This window comes from Harpegnathos saltator, unplaced genomic scaffold (genome assembly GCF_003227715.2).
Source record: "Harpegnathos saltator strain DR-91 unplaced genomic scaffold, Hsal_v8.6 scaffold485, whole genome shotgun sequence".
Classification (NCBI taxonomy): Eukaryota; Metazoa; Arthropoda; class Insecta; order Hymenoptera; family Formicidae; genus Harpegnathos; species Harpegnathos saltator.
The window spans coordinates 1,182,166-1,207,573 of NW_020230299.1; the positions used below are offsets into that span (position 1 = coordinate 1,182,166).

General features: G+C 34.9%; 1 protein-coding gene across 1 annotated transcript; it reads left to right on the top strand.

Annotated features, from left to right (window-relative positions):
- Positions 1-23,178: 23,178 nt before the first annotated feature.
- Positions 23,179-25,127, top strand: LOC105189850 (RNA-binding protein with serine-rich domain 1-B). The gene is made up of 5 exons (XM_011152205.2): positions 23,179-23,372; positions 23,466-23,594; positions 23,837-24,145; positions 24,404-24,651; positions 24,734-25,127. Coding segments are annotated over exons 1-5 (978 nt in total). The 5' UTR covers positions 23,179-23,370; the 3' UTR covers positions 25,024-25,127.
- The last annotated feature ends 281 nt before the right edge of the window (positions 25,128-25,408 follow it).

Consider the following 25,408-nt stretch of genomic DNA (forward strand, 5'->3'; position numbering starts at 1 on the left):
CATCTCGCATTCAGCGTGATGAAGTTTAATGCGAATCAATATTTTTCAATATTTCTGTTCGGATCAGAAAGCAGAAATTAGAAGTATTAAAAAATATCAATACTTGTTAATTCTTCTCAATCCAATATTTTTTGCAGAGCATTAAACGACAATATATTTACGTCAACCATATAGATTCCATGTGGATACAATATACCTGTTCTTATCGGATAAACGTTCAATTAACAGTCGAATAAAACTCATTATAAACATGAAAACACCTTACATAAACATATATAACAGTATGTCTCACCTTATTCTGGTTGTTTAATAAAACAATCCTGCATAAAATGTCGGATCGAAAAGAATTAAAAAATATTAATATTTTTTCAATATTTCTTAATTTTGTTTTCTGGCCCCAGCGAAGGAATTGAAAACTTTTGGTTTGTATTAAATTTCATTGCACTGAATATGAGACGATAGTGGTGAATGTTTTCATTAAAAATGTTTACAAATTTTAATTTTCTTATATTATAAGGAATCGTTTCTAATTATTAATTAAACTAATAAACATTTGTCTATAAAATTGTATTGTCAAACAGTGAAGTATATTTAATTTTACATTAAAAAGTACCTGAATCTCTTTTAAAAGTGGCAAAATTTTAACGAATACAAACTTTCACATTAAAAAGAATCCACTTAAATCAAAACGTCCCTCGCATTCAATCGCAATAGATAGAATTCAAATAAATGCGAAAAATGTATTAAAAAAAATTTACTTCTGCTATTTGTTTTTGGATGTAGAGGCATACAAGATTTTCATGTTCTATTCCCCGTCTCGCACTGAAAAATATTGACCCCCGATCCAATCCAAGATTATTACAAAGCAGAATTCATGACAAAATTTCGTAAATACGAAACAATACTTTTGAAATAAGACTTTTTATGCAGTGAAGTAATATGGGATATGACTTGATCAATAAAGTGATATAATTCCTTTTTTTGGACCATTGAGTCACGCTACACGACGAGTATCCGCCGTATCGAAAAGGTTAAAATATTATAGCACGTTCATTACGAATTATTATTCGATACAAGCTATAATGATTTCCGAAGCACATCAGCGTTAATAAACCGAGTGCTGTTTGCAAATATTTTTCAAGACAGTTGTGTCAATAGATGCGTTCAATAGAGGAAGTTGCTTTACAACTATTGTAAAATTCGTGAATCTAATTAGTAGATGCTCTTTGATTCAGCCAAGATTAAGGGATCGTCTACAATAGAGGTCGTAAAATCATTAAGCTGTAATTCAAAAGACTATTGGCCAATATACAGTTCATTATTTTCCATGCGGTTCAGAAAAAATCGATTGTAATTTTTCAAATCACAATCAATTCTCAATTTGTCAATTTCTTAGGATCTACGACTTTACGACTTTACGACTTCTATTGTAAACATAGCCTGAGAACTTCAATCGGATTCACGAATTTTATTACAGTTGCAAAGCAATTTTCTCTTAACATAACCAATGGCTTTTACGCACTTGTATCTGTACGTATGATACGAAACGTTCCCCGCTCGAGTAGGCGGAGCCTTTTTTAAAGCCCGTCAGTATTCGACTAATCGCTTCATGCTCGATACCGTGGTGATGTTAAATTATCTGTGCGTAAAGAATGAAAGGTCTAAACTACTGATGATTAACGATCTATTTTCTTCTGAATGATTAAAAAGACATTTTTAGAAAGATACATTTATAAAAAGGGGAGAGAAAAGAGAGAGAGAGAGAGCAAATATTTATTTATTTATTTATTCTTTGCAATTTTATTCAAAAAGAATAAGTAAAAAATATAAAGTGCATTGTTATAAATATTTCAGTTATGTTTATACAAAGTTAACAAAGTAACAAGTCATTTTTATTCTATTTGTACTTATAGTGTTAAAGAGTAATATTTACGTACACGACACATACATTAACGAAATTATGCTATTATCTGCTTATTATTATATAGCATGGCTTGCACTAACTTTACAGTTTAAAACGATGTCTAATAAATTACAAGGAAATTAATATATACTTTATTCGGAAAAGCATGTACTGAACTTTGTACAGCAACGAGAAACGCTAACAACGAGAAGCGCTAACAAGTTTACATAATAAGAAAACATAATAATCAAACGAATGTTTAATTTAATTGAGTGATATGTGCTGATGATATATACGCCGTTGATACTTTATTATTCCCAACATCGATAGTCATTATATATTTTTAATATTTTCTTGCCGGGAGCGTTTCTAGCTGTATCTTTCTTATGATTGTTCATTCATCGAAAAAGCGGGAACGTGTTCAAAGCAGAAGTGGCATTTTCAGAGCTTTACATTTCATATAGTTCAATAAAGAGGATTTTTCCTTTAATATATTTTTTTACGCAATTAATAAAAGAATGTTAGGATAGTTAAAAAGAATATTAAAAAAGATAAGTTTAAGGTTAACACACGTTATTTGTTATATTATTATTTTTTTATTTATTATTTCAATAAATAATTCAAACTTGAATTACCAAAGATGCGATAAATAAATGCAACTTATGACTTTGAAAAATCTTGAGTTTACAATACATTGCTAATCGGTTTAGACACAATGAAGTTGGAAGCTCACAAAATTGGCAAAATTGAAAGTCATTACCGAGCAACTTTTGCAATAATAATATTATTAAAAATATAATAAAGAACACTTAATAATAATAATAATAACAATAATAATAATAATAGTATTGAAAGCAGAATCTCGATCTACAGATTCACATCATCTCGACATTATCGAGTAGCCTGACAACGAGAGTTAATGTAAACAGTTTTTGTTGCTCGACTCAATAATAGGCGGTATCGACGATTCCTCCTGGATTCCTTCTGAAATCGTCGATGAGGAATCTGAAGGACTGATCGAGAATTGTCTTGAGGTTATATAAGTCACCTTGCGAAAGAAAGTGTGCGCTCTTCTTACGACTCTTCTTATGAGACTTCTTGCGACTTCTTGCGGGTCGCTTACAATTTCCGCGTAGAACTGGAGCTCGCGAATAACGTCAGTGTACGGCTTTGTAAAAGAACGATTAAATACAAATTTTCAACTTCTCACTCTGAGTACGCGTCGATATACCTCTTCGCTCTTTCCGATATTCCACTACAATATATAATAAAATTACTGAATAAGTCTGTCAGTAGTAATGACTTATAATTTTGACAATGTAGTTAGCTCAACTTCATTGTATCTAAATCATTTTGCAATTCACTGTATGTATATCAGATTCACTTTTCAATATTTAGTGAAAATTCTCATTTGATGATTCAGAATCTCAATAATTCAGAATGATTCAGAATGATTCAGAAAAATCATTCTATATGAGTGGAAAGTTATAAAAAATTATTGCACATAACTGAAAAAAGTTTGAGTGACTCGGTGATGACTTATTTTCTTTTTTTTATTTTTTTATTATATTTCACTCAAAGAAATTTTGTGAACGGCGTATCGAAAGGATAAAAGTTGCAGCATATAATAACTCGAAAAATAACTCGTTCATCAACGTCGAAACAGTGTCGAATCGCCATCGAAACCGTCAAGTCGACGTCCATTCGACATTGTTTCGATGGCGATCGATGACTTATTTCTCGCTGAGATTAAGTGCATTACGTATTCTCTATGTTTTGCGACGATTTCTCGCCTCAATTACCGTCGGCTTTCTGACCCAGCTCGAAAGCTAATGTTTGAACGTTCGGCGCCAGGTACGGCAATCCTGTATAATTCGTGAAATGGGTCGCCAACGCTAAAATTTTCCGCTAATTTCCGAAAAAAAAGAAACCTTCTCGTGATCGATTGTCCGCACGGGATCAGTTGCTCTTACATATTTTGAATCGGAGAAGGAATTATCCGAAGGGAGTCGAAGGATTTTGGGCAAAAGATCTGCACGCCAATTTTGAGAGAGCTTACAAGTTTTATTTTGCGCTGGCGGTAGTAATACAAGAGTACAGGAGAAACCGTAATACGAACAACCTCTTTGGTCTCGCTATATTCCTCTAATGTAATATTCGAAATTATTTGCTAAATGGAGACGATTTTCAAGGGCTATATTTATTTACTTCCTATTGCCGCTTCAATTCGTCCGGCAGGACTACCGACTGACACAGTTGCGATGCTCACTTTGAGAGATCTTGACATCATAATAACTGTGAGATTTAATTAATAAAAAGTTTTTATCAAAAAAACTTTTCTATATATAATATTTTTATATGCTAACAATATATTTATATTATTAAAATTATAATGTATATGTAAAATTATAATGTAATTATAATGTAATTATTATGTAAAATTATAATGTATATTATTAAAATTATAATGTATCAATAGATTTCCACATCACCTAAGAGGTACTATTGCCGATGCGTTTTTTTTAAGTGGTATTCCCAATAGGCCTATTCCACTAAAGAAGCACTTCAATTAACTTTTAAACTTCATCCTACAATTTAATTTATATTAAATTTTTTAAAATATATTATATTTTAAAAAATTTAAATATAAGATATTTTAAATATTAAAATATATTATATTATAAGATATTTTAAATATTAAAATATATTATATTATAAGATATTTTAAATATTAAAATATATTATATTATAAGATATTTTAAATATTAAAATATATTATATTATAATATATTTTATATTATATTTGTTACTGTATTTATAAAATCAATATTCAAAGAAAATGTTCAGTATTCAAAGAAAAATGTTTAATAAATAAAATTTTATTCTCGTTGACACATTCATAAATATAACGCAAAGATCGCAATCACAGTTGAAACAATTGCATAAATCTAAGACTAGCAAATGTTATCACGGGGAAATCTACAGGTAGACCTCCTTAAAAAATTATAAGTATATATTGACGTCTCTTTTCCTCACCTTTTTAATATCGAGACGTTTTATTGTTTGTAATATTGTATTATGTACTAATTAACGAAAATCATTGTTATATTTTAGTGTTATGTGTCATATGTGTAACGGCATTCGTTTGTATCCTGTTTTACAATTATGTTATACCGTGTGTCAACGTTTAATGCGATTCACTTGTATGCATTTCCTTATAATTTTTCATCATCATTAGTATCTTTTAGGATGTCATTGGTAATAAGAAATTATATATGATTTCTCAATTGCATAGCATGATTGCATTAAAACCTTTTTTTTCCGTGATACATTTGCTAGTCTATGTGATTCATGCAATTATTTCAACTGTGAGTGCGATCTTGCATTACATTGAGAAAACATATTTCTTTTTCTCTTTACTAAAAAGTAATACTTATAGTAGATACATGATTTGCAAACTTGTAACACTCTATACATGTATAGAGGTACATTTTAAATGCAACATCATGATACCATGCTGTAATATTACTTCGCACAATGACGGATATATAAGATACAAAATAACAAAATAAAGAAAGAAAATCGTACATTTCCTAGTTTTCGTAATTATGAATATGTTCGCGAAATTTGAACATTTGTACTTCTTTTGTACAATTTTATACGTTCTATATTATTTATTTTCTTTATTTTATTAAAACGTATTTTATTTTATTTGATATGTTTGTCCTTTATAAGTTTTCCTTTATAAATCTTTTTATTTATTCGATAAATTTTTTAATTTTCTATTGAATATATTATTTGCTTTTATACTACCGTTATTATATCGTGTGCGGGAATATATCTTAACAGTCATTAAAAATTTTAATGCCTGCATACGATGATTGTAACACTTTTTATGAATGTCAAACCATTCAGCATGCATTTTATTAGTGGCATGTATACCTTCATTTATCATCTTTTCAAGAAGTTGTGTGGATGCCCAGTGATGTTGCCACGAACGATTAAAAGCCATTAACTGTGTTTTAATGATATTTATAAAAAGATTTGTTGGTCGAACTAATTTCGTGACTGTCGGCGCATCTTCGTCTGCATTAGGATATTCTCGATATTCGATATATTTTTCATTAGCTGTTACGTCTTCCATTGGTGTTTTTAACATTATTTGACGACAATAGTTACAATCATTTTTTTCAATACATCGTCGTGCTACATATCCTGCAAAGAATGTAATAGCATTTTACTGGGAAATGTAATGGAAAGCGCCTATTCAGGTTTCCCATGCAAAACGATGCAAGATATCATCAATGGATATACAATACAGGTAGATCTTTATCTCAGCGAAGAATGACTTGTCGAATTGACGTCCATTTAACTGTAAGTTGCATATTAAATAATAATCATTCATTGTTAATCTCTTCTCTGCTTCGCATTTATTTTCGAGCTTTTTGCATTATGTTTCAAATCAGCATGTTAATCTTTGACTTGTGAAAGGAATTGTTCAATTAACAATTGAAACTTAGAGAATGTAATGAAAGGCCATATATCATTGATAATTGATATGAGCAATTTCAATCGGTTCAATCGAAGAGCGTTCCATTGTGTAGGTTACAATTGGTTATATAGATAATATTTATAATCATAACATCGTGAAAGATGCCGATGATTCAAAAACACTAAGATTTAGTTTCATAATTAATTTTAACCGGAGTTTAAGACTTATTGAGACAAACTTGCATAGTCGTATTGTTCATATGCATAACTGAAGTAGAACTAATAATTATATAAAAGTGAAGATGATGTCAAAATTAAGTCAAAATAATTTTGACGTTATCTTGACCTTTGATGATTACTTGTTCTAGAGAAGGAAACAGATTAATTAAATGTAAAATATGTCTAATATAAAAGGCACGCTTGTATGGATTATGATTGGTTGATTTTCTTGCGCATATCAATGATGCGATTATGTAATTTCGTTTAGATAGGCTTTTAAAGAGTTGTCTTATTCAACCCAACAAAAAATACGTATATTTCGTTAATTTTTTTTGCGGAAGCGAAAAGGATCACATGATTAAAAGATTACGGGTTTTGAGAGTTTGCTTAATGATGTTTAAAGAATATATATACATTTTTCTACAAGTATGTAAGGTTAAAAATATATAAAATATTGTAGTAAAAGCAAAGAGGTTGCATCTAGACGATTCCAAGGAATTTCTAAATGTGTGTGATTTAATTTTTCACAATTATTTTAAGTAGCTTTTTATTTTCTATAAGTATAGCTATTGTCTGAACTACAATCGGAACACAAATAATAAAATGGTAGCATTTAGAACAAAAATCGTCTATTTCTGGCCTCTCGGTAAAGTTTAATAAAAAATAATAATTATTAATGAATTTGGTTAATTGTAATTAAAATGGTAAAGAGAAGTCTATTTTATAATGCTGCCAAGTTGCAAGTCGATTGGTCAAATAGTTATTGAGATATCGTGCGCACCGTGGAACCTCCTTGCTTTCACTGCAATATTTTTCATATTTTTAATCTTATATGTAGAAATTTATATACATTCTTTACAAACATCACATTAAACAAACCCTCAAAACAAAAATCCTGTAATCTTAAAGAAACAGGATATTAATCTAAAAAATAGAAACGATCAGAAATAACCGCTCGGTACTTCCAATATTAACGAATTATATTCCGGTTAAAATAATATAAATCGTATAATATATTCCGATTAATATAATATAAGTCGTATAATATATTCCGGTTAATATAATATAAGTCGTGAAACTGGACCTAAGTAAGACTTACGTTTAAGCGAATGTTCTCTTGAAACTGAAAACATTAATAATAATAATAATGATAATTATATTTCTATTTATCTTTTTTTCTATACTATCTAACTATCTATCTATCTATTTCTCTATATCTATCTATCCATCTATCTATCTATCTATCTGTCTATCTATTTATCCATCTATATCTATCTATCTATCTATCTATCTATCTATCCATCTATCTTTTTTCTTCCTATATATCATTGCAACCTATCCTGTTCTATCCATATTTCTTGCAAATGCAAACAATGAATATTACATTAATTTTTATATTAAAATATATTTTTTATACTATAACATGCTGAATTAATAATTAATAAAATTCAACAGGTTATACTATAAAAACAAACACTTACGTAAAAAAATTATTATATTATTAAAAAGTTTGCATTTATTTTTTGACGGAGATCACCATTTTCTCGCGGTTTCCGTTGAACAACAATATGCACGTTATCTATTCTTATCTATTATCTATTCGTAAAATTAAATAATAAAGTCGTAATTGAAATATGATAATAAAACTAATTTCTTCTTTTACTAGACTAAATTTATTTTTGCTACGAAAAGAAAAATGTAACAATGGAATATCTTTTACAAAACAAATAACATTTCATTTAATTTTTAATTTAAATTTATTAGCATAAATAAATTATTCTGTCATATACTTTAATAACAAATCATTTTTAAAAGATGTATATATTGGCTAAGAGTGGATTTCTATTAACTTTTCGTCTCATTATAATTCTCTCTTCTTTATTTGTGCATTAATGCTAAATATTCTTTATATACATATACACTATATATGTGTCATTTATTTATATATATATATTGTCATGTAATTAATATATTTAACCAAGCCGTAAGAACACGAGAAGAGAGGAAGAACGAGCAAGTGCGCGAGAGAGAAAGAACGAGCGAGAGAGAGAGAGAAAGAGCGAGGTATAGGAGTAGCGAGAAAAATCTCGCGGCTCACACAGTCAATAAGCTAGACGAGCGGGAAAGAAACAGATAATATGTCGACGCTCGTCTAGTCTCCCATGTGCTACCTCGCGTGCGTGAAAAATAATTCCTCGCTTCGCACGTTCCCTTGACACGAGACGCTACCGCGTCTTTTGATGTCTCTGGAGCATGAAAGATGAAAGAAAAGCGGAGAGATGTTCGTTTAGCGATAAGATCGCCGCTACCTCGCCTCGTGTTTATTGCCGCGCGCCGCTCAGTAGTGAGACAAAGACGGAACGATTGTCTGTCGTCTGTCTTTTTCTAATCTACTATCCATTGCATGGAAGTAGTACGGACACGAACCTAGGCGCATTTTACTTTTATCATCGTGAAAGTGCGCCTAGCGAACGTAGTTTAGGCGCATTTTGGTCAGATGGCGTATCTAAAATGCGCCTAGCCGTATCCCCCGAAATACGGCCGGTGGCCGCTCTCATTCTTCTCTCTGCAATCTAGGCTGCGTTCCGATAGTTACTGCCAGCGCTGAAAATTTATAGTTTGAGTGACACAAACTATATATTTTCAGTACTGGCAATGAATTTCGGAACACGACCCTAGTGTTTTGTTCGCTTCCATGGGCGGTTGGATGTGGTTTGGATGCAGTCCCATGGAGTGTATTGCGCATATCAAAGATCTGACCAATCGCAGACATTCCGTTGTTTTCAGTACGCGAGAGTTTCGTTCCTACGGTCTCATGGAGTGGAATTCGCTTAAACGTATCAAACGGATAGCCAATCGCAAAATGATTTCGTTATTTTTTACTCTTCTAAACTGTCTAGTGATTGGCGAACTGCTGACCCGCTTACAATAATTGCGCTCCATGGGACCGTAGAAACGAAACTCTCGCGTACCGAAAACAGCGAATCATCCATAACATTTAATTGTAAAAACAGGAAGTAGACAGAGGAATATAGTATAATTAAAGTAAACATATAGTAAGTAGTAACATATATTAAAGTAGAATATAGCATAATTAAAGCAAACATATAATTGAAATAAATATTATTGAATTTATTAATTGTTAATAATTAATTTGTTCAATATAATTAAATAAAATTCACAATTAACAGGAATGAAATCGAAAACAATCCTGCTTTCCATTTTTTTATTAATAAAGCATATAAAACGAAGGCACAATGTTTTTATCAGACAAGAAATACGTAGTAAAATTATTAGAATGTATATACTTTATCTTTTAATAAAAAACGTGAAAGAAAAACTATTATCAATAAAAGAAACCGGAAATATTGGGTCAGACCAATATTTACCATTGCACGACGTTTAGCACAAGGAGCGAGCAATAATCTCGTTAATGAACTGCAACAACAAGATCATGAAAAATTCGTTAATTATTTCCGAATGGAACCGACAATTTTTAAAAAATTGTTACAATTGGTTGAACCATTTATTACTAAACAGTTCGAGAAGCTCCACCTGAAACGAGATTACATGTCTTGGCGTACTTGTAATGTAAGGTGTACTTGGCGTCAGGAGATAGTACAAGATCGTTATCATATGCCTTTCGTATGTTCTAATAAAGTATTATACAATAAGCCGTTGATTAGCCAACCGGAATATCCACATTTAATTAGCTACAAGAAGAAAAAAAGACAATATAAACACAATAATTTATAATTCATAATATAATATATATTAAACTATAATGTGTAAACTAAAGAACAATATGCTATCAAATTCTAAACTAACTTAAAAATTATGAATTATGAATTATGAAGCACTTATTATAAAGCACGATGTAAATACATACATTACAAATAATATTTCAAAAATATTTCAAAATGCTACAGACACTCACAGGATTTGTATTTTCTTTGTCCATTATATTTTCCAAGAAAAGACAAATTATTTTTGTCCGATTAGATTAGCGGATTACGCTATAATAATGGATTCGACGGAATCCCGGCGTATCGAAAGTAGCGAAACGTCCGCGATTGGTCAGATTTTCGATACGCGCAATAGATTTCTAATGGAGAATTCAATTCTCCATTGGAAAGCTGTTCTCCTATTGGATGTCGGACGTCATACGTCGGACATCGGACGCAGTGTGAATCCTCCATAAGGCTCCGATCCCATGGACCGATATTTTCCGCGTAATGCATAATTCGTAACCAATCAGAGACGTTCCGCGTTTTCTATTACATCTGTGTCAAGAAAGTTGCGTATTATGCGAGTTTATTACGCGTAAAGCGGTATAGCCGACATGGAGGCATCTGTAAAGCCAACGGCACACAGTGCTTATTTTCGTGCTGGATTGCTTGCTGGATGAAAATACTGCGCTCTGATTGGTGCATTTCTATCTATCTTCGGAAATGCACCAATCAGAACGCAATATTTTCATCCAGCAAGCAATCAAGACGAAAACAAGCACCGTGTGTCGCTGGCTTAAGTTATTCTTTAGATATTATTATTCGTCAGTCTTTACGACAAAAACATTTGTACAGTAGTTTCATTTTCTGTATTTTATTTTATCTTACTCTAAATTACTCTATAGTTACTCTATAGTTACTCTATATATCAGGTGTAGTAAAAAGAAATCCATTATTTTTCCAATAGATGGCTTTAGTTATCTGTATCTCGCGTTGTATAAGTCCGATCGGGTTCCACTAGATGGCGTTAGAAAGATGAGATTTCGTACTAAAAAAACTTTTCTGACAGTTTTGTGATTAGTTGACTCAGTTTTGTTTGAGCGCGCGTCAAAAATGGACACTAGCAAAGAGAAAATACGCTATATTTTACAGTTTTTCTTCGATAAAGGCGAAAACGCAAGCCAGGCGGCTAAAAATGTGAATAATGTTTATGGTCCTGATAATGTAACAGCCAATCACGCGCAATTTTGGTTTCGTCGATTCCGTTCCGGTAATTTCGATGTCAAAGATGCACCACGCACTGGAAGGCCAATTGTCGAAAATATCGATAAAATCATGGACATTGTCGAGTCCGACCGTCATGTAAGCACTGTTTCGATTGCCCAAGAGCTAAAGATTGCACAAAAAACCGTTTGGAACCATTTGAATAAGGCTGGATACAAAAAGAAGCTCGATGTATGGGTGCCTCACGAGTTAACGAAAAAAAACCTCATGGACCGAATTTCCATCTGCGAATCGCTGCTGAATCGCAACAAAATCGACCCATTTCTGAAGCGGTTGGTCACTGCTGATGAAAAGTGGATCACTTACGACGACGTACATCAGACATTCTACAGGTCCGATGTCCAAATAAAGATATCCTTGTTACGTCCAATTTATGTTCACGGACGTAAATCAGACATACGGACATAAATTGGACGTGAAACGTATATCCATTGGATGTGCTGTCTGGGATGTGCACTAAAGACATTCAATTCAGCGTAACAGAAAGCGCGTAACAGGAAGAGCCAGAGCACAAACTTCTGCATAACGCATAATACACAACGCATAAGAGAATCAACCAATCAGAGTTCATCATTTCCCACCTCAGGACAGAAATGAAGAACTCTGATTGGTTGATTCTCTTATGCGTTGTGTATTGTGCGTTATGCAGAAGTCTGTGCTCTGACCCGAACGCTTCTGATTGGTTACGCGATATGCGTTACGCACAAAATATCGGTCCATGGAATCGCAACCTTTGCGACAACGTGCTGCTCCAGAACAGTGCTATCAGGTGCAATATATTGCGACGCTACAGCGCATGCGTGAGATAACATAGAGCTCCCTGTTTGAGTGAAAGTCTCAGTATCGTTTTTTCTTCAGTTCTTCAGTATCTTTTTTAAGGTATTATAGCGCCCATATTATACTATGCATTGAAAATTGCAATCGAGTATTTAGTAAATTAAATAATCTAAATCGTGGTTATTTTAATTGATCTGATAGTAATTCTCAATCTATAGTTTAATGTGAGTCTAATACAAATATTATGTAACAGTTACATAGTTGAGTGAAAAATTATAATGTTAATGTAACGTAATTGTTACTTAGTATCCACTGGAATTATAATGTTAATATAACTGATATTTAGTATCCATTGAACAATATAATCTAAGATAAGGCACTCGCGCAAGAAGCACGGGAAAATTACACTGGAGCCTGGAAGACAGGTGATCGGATAGCGCGGGCCCCTTCATGGACCCTTAGATGCGCTTTATTGCCGTTATTGGCATAGAGCACGTCATCTCACGCATGCGCTGTAGCGTCGCAATATATTGCACCTGACAGCACTGCTTCAGAAGCGCGTGGTGCCACCGCCACCGCATTGACGTACACGGCGATGATAGTCGAGATTTGATATCTGCGCACCAGCGGTAGCGGTAACGACAGGTGGATAATCCCAACGAATCGTGGGTTCCTACATTTTTGTCTGCATTTCTGCCGGGTTTCATGGTGAGGCGGCGAACACGCTGCGACACTGTGTGACAATGTTGCAACGTCAGAATCGAATGAACACGTCGGCATGACCGATAGGGTCGTACTCTCATGCTACGTGTCCGAATAATTGTGTAAGCGATAGTTTTACAACGGTCGATGTTCATATATTTTTTGAACGTTCCCTCGTGATTCCTTTGTTCAACTTATCATTTTCGCATATAGGTCAGCACGCGAAGCAGCATCGCCGTTTGGATAGGCGATTATGACCGCAATGTGACACACAAACATATATTGTTTATTCGCTGCAAAGAGATGAAGGATCGATATCCACGCGTTCTAAGCCTGCTGTCGGTTTGACAACGTACATTCCTGGCCATACATTTAGCACTTTATGTTGACATTCGATTCTCCGAATCGCGAGGTAAGTGAGACAGAGTAAACATCCGTGCGCGATCTTCGTGTAAGGCAAACAAATTTCTGAAAGCCCGCTTTTGCGGCTATCGCTACGCGAGTTTCGCTCGGCAAAATTATACAGGATATCTCAGAATTATCGCGCCGTGCGTCGTTAATGCGCCGCGGATTAACATTTTTCCCGCTAACGAGAATGATTTTACATTTTCGTCGACGCGAGGAAGCGTAACGAATCGTCCGGCGCTTCGACTCAATACCGATTTTCCGTTCCTCAGAGCAATACAAAGTTCAATTCATTAGTATCTGGTTTGTCATACTTTGTAACTCGTTCAGCATCTCTTTCTGGTGGATGTAAAGCAGATAGAATTGATCATTTAAAAAACATATATTGTCCATATTTTTAACATTAACACAGGCCTTTTTATCTTTAATCCACTTAGGTAATTCTACGTATGAACTTCTGCTTAATGGCTTATATTTGTTTATGTTAATTTTTAAATTGTCTATCCTTCCTAGCACCCAACCCAAACCTTTACTTTCAGACTCATCACATCTTGCTATAAACAAGTTCATTTGTTCATCCCATTAGAATGGAAAAGGATCATCTTTTTCATGTAACATAACATTCTATAGCTAAAATTTATGAGTCATTTCAGCTTCTAAATTTTTAAACTTCCCTTCTAACTCTAAGTTAGCCTTAATATTTTTGTGAAGATTGAAAGCATTTCTTAGTATATTTGTGGGTTTTCTCTTTTATTGAATCCATATATATTGGTATACATTGATATAGATTTTCCTTTGTATTATTGTGTTGATACATTAGTAGTCTTTCATTAAAAGCAGCCTCAACCATTATAAAATTTTCTAAAATTTTAGGCTGGACCAGCGTACTTTTAAGTGGGCCAGGGCCCACTTAGGTCCAATCTTGCCACCGCTTATGCCAGAAAATGACAATGAATATTTTAAAATCCAAGATAGATAAGTAAAGTAAAGATCACTGTTAAAGAGTTGATGGAGTTGCAATCAGAAATGCACGAGGAATTGCAAATAAACGCACAAAGGAAGGAGATGGTAGAAAAAAAGAACATGGCAGAGAAGTTGGAGATATTAAACTTGCAACATAAGAATAATGATTTAAAAAAGAAATTTTTATGTCAGTTTTTTAGGCAGATTCAAATCTGAGGTATATTACAGAAAAGGAGTCAATTACCTCTAAGAATGATGTAGAATATATGGAAAAATGGAAGTTAGGAAAAGTGGAAGGCTCTCCTTCAGAGAGGAAAAATAAGTGGGTAAGGTATCTACAGAATGCAAAAGCCATGCTTCCTGATAATTTTTGCAATATAGAAGAGATAGCCATGGGCTTCTTTATCTTTATCTCCTAGTGAATGGAAATTGATGGCTCTAATATTCCTCCTTCCAAAAAACACGCTCTACTAAAATCAAATCTGTAAAGAAAAGTCATGTAGAGGAAAGAGTAGCTGAAGATATAACTGAAGAAGCGGGTGAACGAGATGGAGAGAAAAAATGAAACCCTGATGAAGACCATCGCGGAAAGTAGATCGATGATATGCACGGCGAGTTTAATAACAAATATAAATTAAAATACAAATACTTTAATTTAAATACAAATTCTTTTTTAAATACAAATTAAATACAAATTATTATATTGTATCATTCGTGGTTGTGTTGCTTCTTTCATCTGTCTTCAAGTGTTCCAGAACATTTATTCGTTTTCGTATATTTTCCGGGATGAACGCGGCGTCCTCAAACTTTTTCGTCAATTTTTGTAGCAAAGTTGCATTCTTTTCTTAAATAAGAAAGACGTTGGTTTGTACGCAAAAACTGTCTCGTCATTGATTCGTTACGAATATAGTGATGTAAACGTTGGGATTATTTCTGGTCCGTGATCATGGCTTTCACCTGGGCGAGTCTTCTGTCCTTATCGGCGTTTTTTCTCAATTGTATCGGTTCCTGTATCGACGTGTTTTTCTGTGTCGTCGCAATATCGTTGATTATCGCGTGAATCCTCGTCGAGATTTTGGTAACCGCCTGTCTTCTCCACGTATGTCTTATGATTAAAATGTATTTTTTCCAAACGCTCCCGCAGAATCTGCTCTTCCATTCGCATGTTCAATTCGAACAGCGCTTTGTACCGACACTGCTGCACGTCGCAAATTTCCATCTTCACGTTTTCGTATTTGTCGCGACAGCTTTTCAATTTTGACTTATAATAATTAACGTTTCGCTCCATCTGATTAAGTTCACTGGCGAGATCGATGCTCTCAAAGTCTATCGTACCGCTCTTGCAGCTGGATGCTGCTTCTGTATGAATCATTTCATTCGATTATTTTATTCCACAAGGAAATTGGAAAGAGCAGCAATAAGAAAGCAGCAAAGAATCATGACATTGATTACCTTCCGCTCGTCGTTCAACAAACTCGCCGAGATTTTCATTGAATTTCTCACAATCCATGTTTGAAAACGACCGTTTCGATTCAAAGTATATCCAACAATGGCTGCGTTCCGATCTTCACTGTCAGAACTAAAAATCTATAGTATACGTGACACAAACTATATATTTTCAGTAGTGGCAGTGAATATCGGAACGCAGCCAATATCGCGACCGCTATGGCAGAGCATTTCCCGCTTAAACCAACGCCAATCTTACGATTGGTTGAGCTGCGTCATGACCATAGACTAAGGGCCAGAGCACAGACTTCTACATAATGCATAATACACAACGCATAAGAGAATCAACCAATCAGTGGTGGTACTACGTAATTTTATAGACAGAAAGGCGTAAGCAAGGAAAAGAAAATAGATAAGACAGGAAAGTTGATGCTTATAATAATTCGTACTACCTAATAGCTTTTCTATGACAGAATCTTCGGTTATAGAGGATTGTGTTAAGCCAGCGTCACACAGTGCTTGTTTTCGTGCTGGATTGCTTGCTGGATGAAAATACCGCGTTCTGATAGGTGCATTTCCATCCATCTTCGGAAATGTACCAATCAGAACGCAGTATTTTCATCCAGCAAGCAATCCAATACAAAAACAAGCACCGTGTGCCGCTGGCTTAATACTATCTTTAATGTTTTAGTTAAAAACGTTCAGCAACGGATAAAATAGTATAGTGATTTTTATGAAATTGCTAAATATTATTTGGCTGTTTTGATATTTTTTTTCATTATGGATTAAATGAATGTGTACTGACAGCTAATATAACTTCATTTAATAATATACATAAGATTTTTTGTCATCTTTATCCTGTAAGTATACATTTTATTTATATATTTTATTAATAAGAATATTAATAATTATAATAAACTAATTTATTTTATTTCTTATAACCTCTCTCTCTCAGTTAGTGAATATTAAACAATCTTCAACTAAAAAGGATTTATTAGAAAAGAAATTAATATTTGTAAAAAGAGAGAGACAAAGAGATAGACCAATGGATGCAATAATGAAAATTTTAATGGGAGAAGAAATAGAAGAAGAAAAAGAAAATTTACGATTAGAACGCATATTTTTAAGAGATTGAAGCAATCCATTTGATTAGCATAAATCTCCTGGGGACGTTTAGAGACATCCCAGGGTCATCATAAGAATATAGGACGTCTCCAGGACATCCCTTGGATGTTTTCTGAACATATTTGCTATCAGGGATGTACGGTGCAGTTAGGGTAAAATATTAAATAAAACTTTTATTTTCATAAATAAATAATGATACTTATAAATAATAACTAATAAATATACTAATAAGATTTTAATATAATTTTCAAATTTTATTTCATTATTGATTCAAATATAAGAAATGGAACAAATACAAGTTCCCAGGTAGAACAGAAAATCATGATGACATCAAATGAGGAAAACTCTTTTTTTCATCATGATTCGGTCATTTTCTTGTCATTTTGATGTCATCATGATTTTTTGTTCTACTTGGGGTGGTCCAAATATGAATTTAATTTAATTAATTAATTTTGTGTGTGTGTGTGTGTGTGTGTGTGTGTGTGTGTGTGTGATAAGATATATATACAGGTTTGATAGCTGATCATGCAGACGAAAGTTGGAGATAGATTTGGTGTAGCCGAGAAGAAAAGTCATGTACCATAATATCAAATTGCCAATAGTTATCGAGTTATTAATTAAAATATGTGAGCCAATGAGCGTAGAGAGCGGAGGGCGACCACAGTAAGCACGTAGACATTTGATACAGGCGGAGCCAGCGAGTGACGATAGGCGAGTGGCAACGTAAACGACAAGAGGCGAGCGCGCGCGACGAGGAGCGAGCGAGCGCGAACGACGAGGAGCGAGCGAGCGCAAGCGACAAGAGGCAAGCGAGCGCGACGAAGAGCAAGCGAGCGCGAACGACGAGGAGCGAGCGAGCTATAAGGAAAAAGCTATAAAGAAAAAGCTCGCCCGCTCCTCGTCGCGCGTGATCGCCTCTTGTCGCTTACGTTGCCCCTCGCCGTGCGCGCTTGCCTATCGTCACTCGCTGACTCCGCCTGTATCAAAGGTCTACGTGCTTACTGCGGCCGCCCTCCGCTCTCTACGCGCTCGTTGGCTCACATGTTTTAATTAATAACTCGGTAACTATTGCCAATTTGACATTATGGTACATGACTTTTCTTCTCGGCTACACCCAATCTATCTCCAACTTTCGTCTGCATGAACAGCTATCAAACACCCTGTATATATATATTCAATATAATATAAAATAATATTTACCCATAATTTCTTTTAAATTCATATGAATTTTCACTTACTTTACCACTCATTAATAACATTAGCAAGAATACAGACACCCTGAAACTAGAGAACGTACACACGTCATTATATAAACTGTCTCGTAAAGGTGAGGAAATTGATATAGAAAGAGCTATGAAGGTCTTTCTATTTCCAGCATTTCGGATGACAATCGAAATAGCCCGATGATGCACGATTCTATTTACTTATAGTTACTTATACTTACTTATAGTTACTTTCTTTATATAGACAGGAAATTACAATTATGAATTATGAATCTCATTACTGAGGGGACTACCGTAGTACGGTCGCGGACATAATAATGAGTGCCCGTTTTTTTTCAACTTTCGGAACGCATCCCGATTCGAGAAGAATGGTTGCGTTCAGAAAACAAAGCACTCACTGAGCACTTAGTAACTATTGGTCTTTACTATTAGATCCTTACATTCAGACCAATAACGTTGACGAATTACTCAACCGTTGCGTAACCGTTGTGTTTTCTGAACACAGCCATTGAGATTCATTGCTCCGCCTGCGAAGCACGCCTGCGCAGTGACTCACAACGAAAGGCGAGAAATGAAAGACTACGTTTACACGGCTTCTAACTTCGGCTTAGTAACTACCGTAGTTAGTGCAGTCTCGAATCCGATTAGAGTATATTTTTAGATCTAAAAGAATATACCAATCGAATCAAAGAATTCACTAACTACGGTTGTTATTAATCCGGATTAACCTTGTCGTGTAAATGTAGTCAATTATACGCGGTGGGACATATTATAATAATACAGACTCAGATGAAATGAATACTCCAGCATTAAATGGAAATAAGGGAACACAGGACAGACAAGAATCATCCGATGTAAGTCTTATACTCCGGGGGACATCCGAAAAAGGTAGATATAAATAAACATGTTTATGTTTTTAAAACAATACGAACTTAATGAAGAGAATTAAGCTGCACGAATTAAGCTACGATAGTTACGATTCTGTTATACATTTATTATTTATTATTTATTTATTCATAAATTTCATCCTCTCCATCTCCTTCTTCCTCTTCCATGTCCATGTCTGTATGTCTCAAAAATTCAAAATTCGCTATAACAGCTGCTTTTGTGGCTGCGTTCCGATATTCACTGCCAGTATTGAAAATATATACTTTATGTCACATATATTATAGATTTTCAGTACTGGCAGTGAATATCGGAACGCAGCCTGTATCTAATATTATTGGTTGCGTTCAGAAAACAAAGCGCTCACTGAGCGCTTAGTAACTATTGGTCCTTACTGTTAGATCCTTACATTCAGACCAATAACGTTGACGAATTATTCAACCGTTGTGTAACCATTGTGTTTTCTGAACGCAGCCATTGCTTCTGCTATAGAAGATGGCTGTTGCTGAAACAATAAATCACATATAAATGTATAACAGAATCGTAACTATCGTAATGCAGCTTAATTCTCTTAATTAAGTTCGTATTGTTTTAAAAACATAAACATGTCTATTTATCTCTACCTTTTTCGGATGTTCCCCGGAGTATAAGATTTACATCGGATGATCTTGTCTGTCCTGTGTTCCCTCGTTTCCATTTAATGCTGGAGTATTCATTTCATCTGAGTCTGTATTATTATAATATATCCCATCGCGTATATTTCATTTCTCGCCTTTCGTTGTGAATCACTACGCAGACGTGCTACGTAGGCGAAGCAATGACTACGTTTCATGACACAGCTTCTAACTTCGACTTAGTAACTACCGTAGTTAGTGCAGTCTCGAATCCGATTAGAGTATATTTTTAGATCTAAAAGAATACCAATCGAATCAAAGAATTCACTAACTACGGTTATTACTAATCCGGATTAACCTTGCCGTGTAAACGTAGTCATTGGGTGCATTCAGTACTACAACCGCTCAATGAGCTTTTACATTTGATTGGTATATTCTTTTAGATTTAAAAATATACACCAATCAGATGCAAGAGCTCACTTAGCGCTCAGTGAGCGGTTGTAGTACTGAATGCACCCATTGACTCTCATTCTTCTTGAGTCGGGATGCATTCCGAAAGTTGCAAAAAAACGGGCACAAACTATTATGTCCGCGAATTACGGGTACTAGAGACCCTAAAGGCTGGTCCAGAATAGGTTGCAAATACTCAATTGCGAGTTGCGAAGAATGGCAACTACTAGTTACAAAGTGTTAGGCCTGGTCTACAATATGTGTCGTAAGTTATAAGCCGTAAGAATTGGCGAATCACCGTCAATTATTACAAAAATAATCGACCATAATTGGTCAGTTTTTACGGCTTACAGCTTACAACACGTATTGTAGACCAGGCCTTAAGGTCATTCTACAATGGCTACAAGAATAAAGTTGTAAGCGTAAGCAGTAAGAAATGAACCAACAACCGTCGATTATTATAAGTATATTTCGAAAATCGCAAAAAATCGTGGCTTTCACCTGGCGAAGCATCAACATCAACGACACGACCAAATCGCTTCGGAAAGAAGACAATGCTCTGCGTTTGGACCAAAAAGGAATCGTGTACTATGAGCTGCTGAAAAGAAGCCGGGCGAAACTGTCAATAGGCATCGCTACCGACAACAACTGATCAATTTGAATCATGCATTGCTCGAAAAACGGCCAGAATGGGACAACGAGACACGAACGAGTGATATTGCAGCATGACAACGCTCCATGCCATCGCACTTCCATCGTCCAGGACACCATCAAAATGCTGAAATGGGATCTGCTACCGCATCCGTCGTATTCACCAGATCTGGCCCCTTCCGATTATCACTTGTTCTGGTTGATGGCGCATGGCTTGGCTGGGCAACACTTAGCCAATTTCGAAGAAGTACAAAATTGGTTGGATGAATGGTTTCGGTCCAAAAACGCGTCGTTTTATCGTCGCGGTATTCATGTATTGCCAGAGAGATGGCAAAAATGTGTAGCTAGCGAGGGACGATACTTTGAATAAACCATTTTTTGTATTTCTCTTGAAATTTTCCATTTTTCATTGATTAAAAAAACCCGGAAACTTAGTTGCGCACCTAGTATAATCATATATAAATTGAGGTGCTTTCATATAACATTATATATAATTATATAATAACTTGACATACATAATTTTATATATTTCTCTATAATTTTGTATAGTTATATATATGATTATACAGGGTGTTTGAAAGCTTATCATGCAGACGAAAGTTGGAGATAGATTGGGTGTAGCCGAGAAAAAAAGTCATGTACCATAATGTCAAATTAGCAATAGTTATCGAGTTATTAATTGAAACATGTGAACCAATGAGCGCGTAGAGAGCGCTGGGCGGCCGCGGTAAGTACGTAGACATTTGATATAGGCGGAGTCAACGAGCGTCGATAGGCGAGCGCGCGCGGCTAGGGGCAACCGTAAGCGACAAGAGGCGAGCGCGCGCGACGAGGAGCAAGCGAGCACGAACGACGAGCGAGCGAGCGCAAGCGACAAGAGGCGGCCGCCCAGCGCTCTCTACGCGCTCATTGGCTCACATGTTTCAATTAATAACTTGATAACTATTGCCAATTTGACATTATGGTACATGACTTTTATTCTCGGCTACACCCAATCTATCTCCAACTTTCGTCTGCATGATAAGCTTTCAAACATCCTGTATATAATTATATATGTGTTACTAGATAAGTATACAGGATATCCCATTTTAATGTCCCACCTCAAATAACTCTTCAGTATTGAAGTTTCAAGGAAAATGATTTGAATAAAAGTTGTAGGGATTTAAGTGAGCTACCTTATGATGACCTTGATCTCTACTTTCAAGCTCATTAGAAGGTCAATTTGCGTTTTTTAAATGGGAACCCTTATTTTTTATTATACTGTTTTTTCTATTAGTTAATTTGAACAACTTTTGTCTAAAACATTTTTTTGTCTAATATTTTTTTTAGATATTTGAGGAAAACTTAATAACTTTTTCAATATTAACTTACGATATCTCGCTAATTATTTATCGAAAGAAAAAGTGGTACTAGACTTTCTTGCTTTATTTAGTCTCAAGAATATGTTGTTACAATATCACCCTGATTTTTGTTAATTTGATGATTTTGAAATTTCCAAAAATCAGTAAGTTAACAAAAGTCAAGGCGCTACTACTATACTATCAAATTAACTAGTAGAAAAAAACATTGTAATAAAAAATAAGTGTTCCCATTTAAAAAACGCAAGTTGACCTTCAAATGACCTTGAAAATAGAGGTCGAAGTCAAAGTCAAAGTCATCATAAGGTAGCTCACTTAAATCCCTACAACTTTTGTTCAGATCATTTTCCTTGAAACTTCAATACTAAAGAGTTATGAGGGTGGCCCGTTACATTTGGGACACCCTGGCCTATATCTTTCTCTCTCACTTCCGATTTTACCCCATGCGACGCGAGCCAATCAGCAATCGTTCACTCATCGGCCGATCTCTGGGTCTGTTCTTTATAGCTGCACTGCTGAACTAGTGCAATAAGTTAGAGTGAGAAAAAATATAGTTGTCTCATTTTAACTTATTGCATCAGTTCAGCAGTGCAGCTATAAAGAAGAGACCCTCTTGATCTGTTCTTTTCAGCTGCACTACGGAACTAGTGCAATAAGTTAGAATGAGACAACTATATTTTTTCTCACTTTAACTTATTGCACCAGTTCAGTAGTGCAGCTAAAAAGAACAGACCAAGTGTCTAAGGATCTCTAGTACCCGTACAGCAACTATCTCTTTTTAATTTCTGACGCGTCTAGCAAAGGGAGAATTTGCGACCGCGCGGTCTAGATATTATACGTCTATGGGAATTACTCTGATTGGCTGACTCCCCACTATATCTCTTTTCCGTAACTGTTCCGTTCCGCTGTTTCTCGCTTCATCGAGATTCACCTTAAATTTCAGTGGGAGTCTATCTTTCGAGCCGGTCTGCAGTTTGATTCGGGCTTAAGTGGGTTCATCGCGTGTCGTTGAGGACGCAGTCGGCTTCGTATTTCAACGATCCGCCATTATATGCTTTATACGGCGTGCCGCCGTACTACTGATTTTTCTTGTAAGCTTTTGAGTGCAAACTGGGACACGATTAGTAAATCTAATCACTGCTAGTTATGTGAGTCTCTTTTTTATCGCACCATTAACACCAGTCGCGTAAATATCCTTTCAGTTTTGAACGTTTCCTCTATGCCGCTGTTTCTGTTTTCAGGGCACGAAGCCGCAAGGATAGTACGGGCAAGAGTGACTCGGAAGTTACTGATAAGGAGAATAAAAAGGAACGGGGCAGAGAAAGAGAACGTAAAAAGAGAGCAGCATCTTCATCTAGTAGTGGTAGTAGGTAAGTAAAGAAAAGTGCAAGTTATTTCGTCTTACATGATTGCTTGTAGTCTTTTATGTAAATGTGTGTGAATTATATGATGGTGTATGTATATGTGTGCTGTGTATGTGGCTGCTACGATACATCTTTATACACGTATATGTGTACTATGTTCAATATATGAATGTGCATATATTGTATATGTGTGTGTACATATGCGTTTATGTGTATATGAATGTGTAATGAAATATTTTGTTTAATAGTTCATCAGATAGCAGTTCTGGATCATCAAGTTCTAGCAGTGGAAGTAGCTCCAGATCAAGTTCCACTTCCAGTAGTTCATCTAGCAGTTCTGGTAGCTCTTCAGGTAGTTCCAGAGACAGAGGACGAAAACGCAGTCGCAGCAAGAGTGTTGATGCATCCAGAAGACATGAAAATAAAGAAAAAGAAAGGGACAAAGAAAGAGAAAGAGAGAGGGACAGAGATAGGGACAGAGAACGGGATAGAGAAAAGGAAAAGAAAAAGGGAAGCAACTCTGTTCCTGACAAACCCAAACCTAAAGGACGATCTAGGTAAGTTTATTGACTATCTACAAACTTATAACTCTTGGTCTTTTCAAACTAGTGAAAATCATGCCAATCATGTCAATTCATGCATTTTGTGCCTAGTAAAATATATCTTTTAAAGTATACTTATAAAATTATAAGATTAATTATCAAAATAAAAAAGCAACATAAAATAGCTTACAAGATAAATATGGCACAGGATGTATTAATGAATGATAGTTTAATTTTTCACTTATAATAATGTACACAAATGAAATTTTGTAGATCTCCTTCCCCACGTAGAAAGCGTAGGGAACGTTCGCCAATTCCTAGACCGACAAAGATACATATCGGCCATTTAACGCGAAATGTCACAAAGGAGCACATAACCGAGATATTTTCGGTGTATGGCCAAATAAAAATGGTGGATTTTGCAATGGACAAGTTACACCCGAATCAGGGAAGAGGATTTGCCTACGTTGAATTTGAAACTGCAGACGAGGCTGAAAATGCTATGAAGCACATGGATGGAGGTAAGTATGCTCAGTATTGAATTAATATCCAGAGTTATTTTTTATCTCAATTTACTAATATATATCGATTCATTACACACAGGGCAAATAGATGGCCAGGAAATCACAGCCGCGCCAGTATTATTGCCGAAACCACGGCCATTGCCGATGAGACGTATGTCACCGGGTATGGGTAGACGTGCTCCCCCACGATGGGCAGGTGGTGGCAGAAATACACCACCACGTTATCGCAGACGTTCACCGCCGATGAATCGTCGTAGAAGTCCGCGACCACCACGACGCAGGATAAGGACCCGATCACGAAGTCCACAGGGAAATCCGCGACATCGACATCGCCGTTACACAAGATCCAGTTCGAGTAGTTCGCGATAACACACCTTTTGCTTTGTATATACAAAATAAATGTAATGAATTAAGCGTGATCAATATTGGTCACATATCTATATTAAAGATATAACATAATTTTTCTCTAAATAGTTATGACTACACACGCGGATGATTATGTTTATAAATATCACGGTATTTTTAAGTTTCCATCAAAATCAACAAAAATTAATATAGGTTAATATTTGAAATACACGAATTTCACAAAACTTAATGACATTTTGTACTTAATATCTTAAGATTTTACAAAGAAAAAGAAAAAGTGTATGTGTCGTAATGTATCCGTCACTGTTGTGTATATATATCGAGTATTGGAAATCCATCAAGATGGAAAAAAATATTTTTTTAAAAAAGTTGGTATTTTTGGCTCAAG

What these genes read in the sequence shown, in the direction of transcription:
- LOC105189850 (XM_011152205.2), top strand. An exon ending in AAACCTAAAGGACGATCTAG is followed by an intron (nt 24,146 to 24,403) that starts GTAAGTTTATTG and finishes GAAATTTTGTAG; the next exon opens with ATCTCCTTCCCCACGTAGAA. An exon ending in TATGAAGCACATGGATGGAG is followed by an intron (nt 24,652 to 24,733) that starts GTAAGTATGCTC and finishes CATTACACACAG; the next exon opens with GGCAAATAGATGGCCAGGAA.